The sequence below is a fragment of the Eucyclogobius newberryi genome, unplaced genomic scaffold (genome assembly GCF_026437365.1).
Source record: "Eucyclogobius newberryi isolate DKJ021-1_F unplaced genomic scaffold, fEucNew1.0.hap1 SCAF_17, whole genome shotgun sequence".
Lineage (NCBI taxonomy): Eukaryota > Metazoa > Chordata > Actinopteri > Gobiiformes > Gobiidae > Eucyclogobius > Eucyclogobius newberryi.
The window spans coordinates 726670-736962 of NW_027315801.1; the positions used below are offsets into that span (position 1 = coordinate 726670).

At 38.1% G+C, this 10293-nt stretch overlaps 1 protein-coding gene across 2 annotated transcripts; it reads left to right on the plus strand.

Moving 5' to 3' along the window:
* The first annotated feature begins 5180 nt into the window (after positions 1-5180).
* rps21 (ribosomal protein S21) lies at positions 5181-10068 on the plus strand. 2 transcript variants are annotated; one of them, XM_072448481.1, is made up of 5 exons: positions 5181-5269; positions 8693-8756; positions 8888-8959; positions 9774-9829; positions 10011-10068. In XM_072448481.1, the coding sequence occupies exons 1-5, from the start codon at positions 5220-5222 to the stop codon at positions 10018-10020; spliced, it is 252 nt and encodes an 83-aa protein (XP_072304582.1). In that variant the 5' UTR covers positions 5181-5219; the 3' UTR covers positions 10021-10068. The 2 variants fall into 2 exon arrangements, with proteins under 2 accessions (XP_072304582.1, XP_072304583.1); XM_072448482.1 differs by lacking the exon at positions 10011-10068 and having other exon boundaries at positions 9774-9833.
* Positions 10069-10293: the final 225 nt, after the last annotated feature.

Sequence of the window (10293 nt, forward strand, 5' to 3'; positions counted from 1 at the left end):
GGTGTTTTTTTAGGTATTAGCGCCATCTTGTGTTTGATAAAAGAACTGCAATGGTACGACCAAGAATTTGCATGTGCTTTAAACCAATAAAGATTGTTGTCGCTATTCAATTCCATAATCATCAAGTGCGTTAATGTTGTTCAGGTTTAATGTGACAAAATCATTTAAAAGACTAATTTGTTAGAGGTGAACAATGGTAATACATAAAGCTTTAAGTAGTATTCTGGGAAAAAGAGTCTTTATCACACAATGAAATGTCCAAACTTTTTTTTTAATTTTACACAATCCTTTGTTCAGTCATCGATGTTGTCCTGCCAACTCATCCAGCAATTTTATCATGTTATTTTGTCTATTTCCCCCTCAAAATATGTTAAAAATCTGCCACTTTTCATGTGTGAGATGCGTGATTTTTAATGCTAATTCCTGTTAAATTAAGTACTTCATGTGAGACGGACATATTTGCATTGAATTTACAGGAATTAAATGCTACAGGCCGAACTGTCACGCACCATATTTTTTATTTTCTATTACTGCACAAAAAAGAACGCTCGGTTGTTTAATTCCGAGACTTTCTGCCACTGTTTTGTTCAGCGCTTGTGAACTCTGGACCGGGCCAAAGGCCGGGCACTCCCCGAGGACCTCTGCTCCGACAGAGGGATTAGATGTCCCCACACGGCTGTCAATCAAATCAATACCGGGAAAATGTCACCGTTGGGAGACAGTATTAAACCTGTTGATCCATAAGTAGAAATCAATGTTGGACAAACATCAGCTGAATCATGTTTCCATCGAGCCTGAGCAACTCAACAGCATTCGGGCGTTGCATGTTTAATGACTACACTTTTAACAGCCTGAATAAAGCATGATCAAAGACATAACTCATAAAGAACAGATCATTTATCAGGAATGATTCAGGCCCTGACAGTTACAAGTCTAAATCATTCTTATTAAACCATTTGCTCTTAATGAATCAAGTCTTAGTCCATGTTTCTGGTCATTTCCTGCCAATAAATCCGCACAAGTTTATAATAACTACACATTATCTATAATAAAACATGGACTAGGACTTGATTGATTATGAGCAAATTGTCTAATAAGAATGATTTAGGCTTGTAACTGTCAGGGAAAAGAGCCACTAAGCCTGAATCATTCCTAATTAATGATCTGTTCTTAATGAATTATGTTTTTTCATGCTTTATTCAGGCTGTTAAAAGTGTAGTCTTTGTAGTAGTTATTAAAAAGTTGTGCTGGTTTTACTGGTGGAAAATGACCAGATAAGAAGTGGTTGTTACAAGGTAGAGGACAAGTTAAGGATATTTTATGATGCACAAATGAATTCAAGACTTTTGACAAAGAAATGCGGAGAAAAACGGTTTTATTCTAAATTGGAAGGAGCTCTCAATGTCACTCAGTCATTTGTGTTAAAACAGACTTCATTTGATGTATCCTTTTCCCAACCTCTTCATCTCTCCCTTACACACACCATCACTGCCAGATTACATTCATCTGTGGTTATCCATGCAGCTCCTCTGTGTTTCTAAAGTCCACGCACCCCAACATTTCTGGGCTCAAACTGTCATTAATTGGTCACTTCAGTGCGACATTCATTGTTTTAGCTTTTTTCTATGCCAACATTATTTCTACTTGATTGTGTGCAGTGGATAATGAAAATCACAATCAATTTACAAATGAACGAGGATCATCATAGGACCAAACTTGGCACTAAATTATGTGTTTTATGTTTCGATTAAAGGATAAATAGCCAGTCATGTTCTTAACTTCTTCAGCATTTGCTTTACTTCCTCCACCTGTGATTTGATTTCCCGCCACTCGTAGCAAAGGCCTAGAATATACCAATGTTTGTGTTCTGTTTTTACAGACAATGGGACATGAGGGCTATGTAAAATAATCTTCACTTTGTGTCATGTGCATATGTCTCCCTCTAGTGTTTGAAGGGGGGAATGCAATGAACCGCGTGTTGTACAGATTTGTAAATGTGATTATTTCAACGTGGCAAATGTGTTCACTGATATAATCCAGAATCATCTAAAAAAAAGTGATGTTTTTGCACACAATTGTACATGAAGCACTGCATAATTCTTGCTTGCACTGTGTTTATGTTTAATATGAAAAAAGAGGTGAGCAGTGTTTTATCGTCTTATTTTTTGGTTGGAAAGTGTATTTTTCTCTCAATGGAGATTGCTCTATCTGGAATGTTCCACAGTATTGCATTCAACTCAACTTCTTGCTTTTTTCTTTTTCCGTTTTAACATGGATTGTTTTTTTTTTTGCTTTTGCTGCTGATTTAGTTTGTTGAATTACAGTTGTTTTTGTTGCTCAAATGTGCATTGAAAAGTGTGCGTTCTTCCTGTGAGCGGGGTCGCCTCTCCACAGATCTGACCAGCTCGTCTGCGAGGAGATACACTTTAAAGCCATGCTGCGGAACCTTCCAGACAAGACGTGGGGAAACTCTCATTTGTGCTTTGGCCCGAGCACAATTACTTGTAAAAGTTGTACATTTGTAATTTGTTAAACCAAAATACAGAATAACTCTATGTAGCAGTTTTTTTCATTTCAGATGTATTAAGTACCTTCACCAGCAGGGGGCGCAACGACAAAAAGAAAACACATCACAGAGACTAGAGACAAATTTAATTGCTTCTAAATATTATGTATCTTTAGTAAATTAATTATCTATATATTGTTGCTGCCTTAACTAAATAATGTGCCAGTCATTATTAGGATTATACAGACAATTAAAACAAGGGATTATCTTTTTAATGCATTTTAAACAAGAATCACACACTTTTATTTGGCTTTTCTGTTGCCATCTTCAAGACTAAAAGTTGTCTAGGACTAAATCAGAACTAGGACTGAACTATGAATGTCAAAAAAATGTTTAGAAAGTACTTAAGTATGTTAACTTTGTACTAAGTAAAGATTAAATCAGGACTGAACTGAACCCAAACGACCGGTGAAAGACCACGACCCGCTTCAGAGACTCACTGGGGAATTACTGCATCTTGACTAATAATACACAGTTGCACCTTTAGATTTCAATATAGCTATTAACCTACTGTATGTAAATTACCGAGCTTGTAAATAAAAAAACATTTATTTGTGTACAGAGAAGTCTTTTTCTGTTTCTTTCCCCCCGCTGGTATTGTCGAAACCAAGCTTACAGTTTATATTGTTTACTCTACAGCCTCGAACACTTATGTTTGTCATTGTTTGCTTTGCTCGGTTATGCACGGATGCAATATGTTACTGGACAAACAGACTGTACAATATATAGAAAGGCATCAGATGGATTTGTTCCCTTTAGAGTTCATGTTTACATAGGAGTACACTGAACATACAATTACTGTCTGTATTTGTATTTGTTTATTACAGTAGCATTTCCTTAGTAGAATAGTTATCTTTATTGTTAAATGAATCAAAAGTGGCCTTTCTTTTGTTCTCTCTTTCCCATACTCTCCCTGTTTTCTGGACATTTTATTTTGAAATAATAGAAGAGAAAAGGTAAGCTTAATAATCCTTAGATAGAAAAATGGAGTGTTATCACATTTGTCACATTTGTGTTAATATCTGTACGACTCACATCATGGAGACCTGCCTCACTCATGTGGACAAAGCTGTGGTGTCTTATTTGTACTATAGGGTCAATTGTTTGCAGACCTCAAACTGACATGCACCCACTATAAAGACAGACATAATGATTCAGATTAATTGATGAAGTACCCCGAGTGAGCTTGTTTACGAGGACAATAGCTACTGGGAAGAAACTGTCTCTATATATTTTGGTCCAGCATTTTGGCACGACCAGTCTTTGCTTCCATGGCAGGTACTGAAACAGAGCGTTCAGGGCCTGAAACAAAGCGTTCAGGGCCTGAAACAAAGCGTTCAGGGCCTGAAACAGGGCGTTCAGGGCCTGAAACAGAGCGTTCTGGGCCTGAAACAGGGCGTTCGAAACAGAGCGTTCAGGGGGGGCTCCGGTCCTGCATTATAATGGAGTCTCTGCAGCTGGCTGGTATAAATAGACTCAATACTTCTTTGTGGGCGTCCAATCAGATTGCCAGCCAATTTCTGAGTCTGAGAAAGTGCATTTTTGTTCTTCGCTGACACATTTCCAAACCAAGATGGCATGCAGAAGGCTACGATGGACTCAATGAAAGCAGAATAAAACAAAGATATAAGAACTGACATCATATGATCTGATGTTGCCAGTTTCCTGAGGAAGGTTAAAATAAGTCTAGAGTTTATTGAAAAGAATTTGAAGCTGAGGGCCACAGAACACCTCTGGTTTGGTTAAGTTTATGTTGTGATTATGGTTATTCTTCTTAAATGATAAAAATACTTAATGACACATTTTCTATTTTAGTTAAGACAGTTATCATAGCTTTATTTCTCAAGTCGATTCCCTTATTCTACCATTTTTCTACATTTTGTTCACCTTTTACAAGGCCAAAACGTGTGAATATAAAGATAACCACCACAATTTCCCTTTTTTGCACACGACAGAATCACCCCAAATCATGATTAATTTTAAATATACAATCAGGACTTGCAATTGATTTTATTATGTCTTAATCCAATGTTGATTTGCAGTTTAAAGTAATTATTTCCCCCCAAATAGAATGTGTCGTCCCGATAGTATAACACATCCATGGTGTCGTCAAATAGTCGTCCACCAGAGGGCGACACCACTTATTATTTCTACTTCCGGGTCTGCTCCTCCCCCTTTCCTGTCTGCCATTTCTCGTACACGGTCGGTATCTACAACGTTCTCATGAAAAAATACCTTTAAATCACGCTTTAAATCATATACAATTCTCTTTTTCCATGACTTTATGCTTAGTTAAAGATGTTGGGCACTTGTATCTGTTTGTTACGGCCTTGACCGAGCCACTATAAGCCGGGATTGTTGACGTTTTCGTGGGTCCGTGCGCTCCGTTGTCACATGCGGTCGGAATGTTAGCTGCGGATGCTAAAGGCTAACGCGATACTTGTTATTGAATATTTCTCATCATAACCCGGTTTTTAAGGCCTACTTATAGATAGACGTTTACGTGTATGCGGCATATGACACGCGGCGTAATCACGGATACATTTAAATACAGTTCTGTGGTCTCGTTGTAATGCAGAGCTCCTAAATATGCATTAATAACAGTTTAAAAATGGTCTTTGTGCTTTCGTAGACGAGCCTGTGATCTTCAGACATGCAGAACGACGCTGGGGAATTCGTGGACTTGTACGTCCCGCGTAAATGGTACGTGATGTGACGAGTGTAAACTACATTTATGCTTCTAAATGTTCTAACTGTTCAAAAACGAGCGATATGAAAAGATTTGCCTTAAGTTGTGAATGTATTTCAAGTTTATATTTGTAGTATTTCCGTAGGGATGACCGTTAACTGCCCGCAGTTCATGCTTTATTAACCTGTTACCGTCCACCTATTTTCGCCCTGTGCACAATGGTTGGACCCAAATGGCATTGCTTATTAAAAGAGGATCTTATGTTCCACATGTGAGTGTGATGCATCATTAGAAAGCTTAGACCTTCTAGTTTCTGCAGATGTGCACATGTCACACTGTCAGGGCTTCAGAACTTACACTACAGAGGCCCAAACAAACAAAACATCCTTTTTTAGTCTCGCCTGAATATTGTTAATTTGTAATGGTCCTGAGCATGACATACTTCATTGTGTGCATATGCTGTTCACTGCACATGATGTTTATCTTGTTGACAACAACTGTGTAAAGTTTCAGATCTCTAGGAACAGAAGCATTTTGGTGCTGTTGACCTTTTTGTATCAAAAAGTATATTCGGAACATCCAAAGTGATCCAAATATGTGCCAAACTGTTTTATTACAATTTTAGCTCCTCTATGATCATAAAATATACATTTTGATGTTTTGTAGGCCACTAATAGCAATTATAACTGCTAAAAACAATATATGTGAAAATGTGTAAATATGAGTTTACCCATGAATTTCCCATATAGAGGTTAAAAAAAACAAACAAAATTATAATATTTTGATTTTATTTTTGTATTGGTATAATAATACATATATCTAACAAAATGCACGTCCAAAAGGCTAATAAAATCAGAAAACGTTATGAGCAAAATCCTGCCGAGAAATCTGGCTCTTTACAGCCTTCACGGAGCCTTACGCACGAAAATACAGAACCAAATGTGTCAATAAGCCCTTTGTCCCGCCTATCAGGACAAAGCTCTCCTTAAAAATAAATTGATTTGATTTGATCCTTATTGGCTAGAATAATATGTCACTCAAAGTCTCCTGCGTGCCTGTTAGCAGAAGCTAAGGGCTAAAAACAAAGATGGAAGCGCGCTTCGGAAGCGCCGCATTTTTTTCCTCCGGAGGCTGTAGCAAACAAACCCGGTGACCGAAAAATGTGTGGATGGTCTCATTCTGTAGGAAACAGTCTGAAGAAAAGAAGGATATCCAACATTATCTTATAGGTCAAACAGGTCATTTGTTATGGACGGAGAAATGCGCCGGACAAGCGCATTCTCGTCCGGCGAGAAACGAAAAGTTTGTTTACTTGACAATATCTCGAAATCAGAAAACTTCAGGAAAAATACAAGTGGATATTGTTTTTCAATGATTCCTTACGGACAGACTGAATACAAGGATGTACAGAATTAAAGCCATTTTGTCCGTCATAAACAGCAAACAGGACATGTGTTTGTAAAAGTTGAGACTTTCTCACAAACTATTGGCAATTGCTTCTTGGTGCATATTATTCAATATAAATCAATGACATATTCCTTTTGTTGAGAAAATAAGCTTTAAAATGATGTATAACTTGCTGGTATTGACCACGGAAATAAAAGTGATGATGTAAGAGAATATTTGAGATATAGAAAATGCTCGCTGGCGGACAGGTGGGTGGTAACAGGTTAATGCTCATTTGTATCTAAACCATAGTCTGTTTATCAAAAGCAAATTGGATAAAGATGAGCCATATTGACAAAAAATATGTAGATTATTTCTGCATTCTTAAAAGAATTCTGATGTGAATGGACCATTAAATTAAGTATAAAATGTACATTTGTATTCATTTGGAAAAATATTCTAGATGTTTGTCTCGTGGGTTAGATTTAATTGTAGAGTATATACTTTATGTTCATTTTACATAGTAGAAAAAAAAGCTTCAGTTGTTTCATCTGGACTCAGTTTGAAAAATAGACGTTTCGACTTCATCCAAGAGTCATTGTCAATAACAGAATTTAGGTCGAGAACTCCGATATTAATACTGTTCTGTGGTAAGACCCGCCCATTGGGAGGAGCCTTCCTGAAGTAGAAAGAGTTGTTTGTTTCAACAGAAACTCCCCCTTGTATCTACCGAGCCTATTCAGAATCTTAATGGGCTATTAGAATCCTCTTTGTCTTTGTGAGACCCTGGCTCAACCACCCTGAGTACCTGATTAACATCTGAATGTCCTCTACCTTTCCAGGGGTTCAGTAACCCATTATAAATAACAGGAAGATTAAACCTAAGCCCTCCATTTCTGTTTAAAGAAGGTCTTTCTTTTTTAACAAAAATAGCTTCCTTGACTCCTCTTTCAAACCATCTTTTCTCCTGCTTAAAACCTTCACCTCACCGTCTTCAAACGAGTGATTAGAGGCTTCAAGATGGAGATGCACGGCACTCTGAGGTCCTGAACTAGTATTTCTTCTGTGCTGATAAAGCCTCTTGTGTAGAGGCTGTTTTGTCTCACCTATGTACCGTTCTTTACAGCTTTCTTCACTGCATTGGATCGAATAAACTACATTGCTCTGTTTTTGAGTCGGCAACTTGTCCTTAGGGTGAACCAGTTTTTGTCTTAAAGTGTTTCCTGGTTTAAAATAAACAGGGACTTCGTGTTTTTCCGACAGGCCAGACACATAAGGGATAGAAACACCCTTCCTTCTCTGTTCAGTTTCCCTTTTGTCCTGCTTCTTGGTTCTCTTCACTCTGTTGAGAGCCCAAGCGGGGTAACCACAGGCTGAGAGGGCATTTCGGACATGTTTTTCCTCTTTCTTCTTGCCCTCTGAGCTGGTGGACACACCTTGAGCTCTGTGTTGTAAGGTTCTGATCACCCCCAGCTTGTGCTGTAGTGGGTGGTTGGAACCAAAGAGCAGATACTGGTCCGTGTGTGTAGGTTTCCTATATACTTCTATTTGGAGTTTCCCGTCCTCTCCTCTGATCGTGGAACAATCAAGAAAGGCCAAGCGATTCTCCTTAGCGTCTTCTCTTGTAAACCTGATATGTGGGTCCACCGCATTGATGTGATCAGAGAAGGTTTCCAGTCATTTCCACAATGACTCTTGGATGAGAGTCAAAACGTCTATTTTTTCAAACTGAGTCCAGATGACTACAACTGAAGCTTTTTCTACTATGGAACACGCCTGGACGAATGAGGGATTACACCCACATATTTCATTTTACATGTGTCAAAAAATTAAATCTGTAAATCTCCCACTTGTTACTCAAATGACAAGGAGGAAAAAATACAAGGGATAAGAAATGTGCACCAAGTCATTCAACAACTTAAGAGTTATAAATATTGTGCCTTTTTATTACATTGCAATATATTTTAGGTTCATATTGTGGGTGAAATGCCCTTGTTCGACCTCATGTCCAGATATGCAAGTGTCAAACAAATGTGCTTTGTTTTGTGCAGCTCTGCAAGCAACCGGATCATTGGAGCTAAAGACCACGCCTCTGTCCAGATCAACATCGCTGAGGTAAAACACACTTACAGCAGACAAATAATCCTTTTCTTTGTTTTACGGGTTTAGTGGAAAGTGCTTTTCCTGTTGGTGAAATTGAGCTTTGCCAGGACATTATTTCCCTGGATAACAGTAGTTTGTTTCAGGTGGATAAGGTGACTGGACGCTTCAATGGTCAGTTCAAGACCTACGCCATCTGTGGAGCCATCCGCAGAATGGTAAGAACTGCAGCGTTTACATGGACGAGGAGACTACGCCTGTGGTGTAGTGGTCAAAGGTGGTGCAAAGAGGCCTCATGTACACATTAATTATGCATTAAATAGTGTACATTATGTGGCCTGAAAAGCAGTGATGATGGATCCAAACACAAAATTATAGAATTGAGTGACTACAACTGAACCTGGAATGGTCACATGTTCCAAAAATGTGATTATGATTATGTATTGTTTCAAATGTTTCATTTACTCTTAACATTTGACATAATTAATTCACTCAACACTTGGTGGTAGTAAACTCCTGCAGCCGCAGCTGACCTGTGGCAGGCTGAACGTGATGCTGCTAATCTGACCTCTGACCTCCACAAATCATACACCAGATTTATACATGGCTAAGTGTGTCGTCTTGTCTAAGGCTCTGATGTGCCGTGTTTGATCTGTGCAGTCTTTTCTGTTATAGGAGTCCGTTCAAACCTGTAACAATTCAAACATTGTCTTGTTTTGTACTCGAGCGTTACATTTGGACTCCACTATATTCAATTAATAATCATGTTACTGCTGCTTTAGCTACAACTAGATGTACTTCAATAATTATATATATAAAAGATTGAAAAGACAATTCATTAAATGTTTCAGTGTCACTTTGGATATAGTTGCTATTCATTTTGGTGTTGTTTCTTTTAGACAGTTTGTATTCAGACTTCTTGTCAGCAAAAATACTTGACTAAACACTTGAGTGTTAGTTTTATCTGAACATCTCATAGCGTTTGCTGTGTTTGAAGACGTATAATTTGAGCTAATTGGATGTGTTTGACAGGGAGAGTCCGATGACTCCATCCTGAGGCTGTCCAAAAATGACGGCGTCATTGCCAAGTAAGTCACGTACAATTTATGTTTAACTAGAAGAACCAAGCTCGGCTAAACCAGTCAAAAGTAACTACTCGGGAAGCCTCAAAAAACAAATGTTAAGATTTCAAACCCGTGTTCCTGGATAAATAAAACCTTGTGTCCGCTATCGACTCTGTTCTAATTGAACTCTGTTTTGTCTTTACAGGAATTACTGAAAATGTTCCTGGAGCTGTGGAAATTTGTAAAATAAAAATGGAAAAACATGTTCTGCCTTTAGTAGTTTTCTTTAAGAGAGATGACCAGAAATGTGTGAAAAGAGCCGACTCATTTCAGCCAAATTCAAAGGTGGTTCCTGTTCTCAAACTGAATGCTTTAGAAGTTGGTCCTCTTGCTGCACATATATCTGCTATAAATTAGTATTCAGGGGCAAATATGCATAATATATAAAACTCCAGCAGGTGGCAGTGTGACCTGAAATGTCACATCGC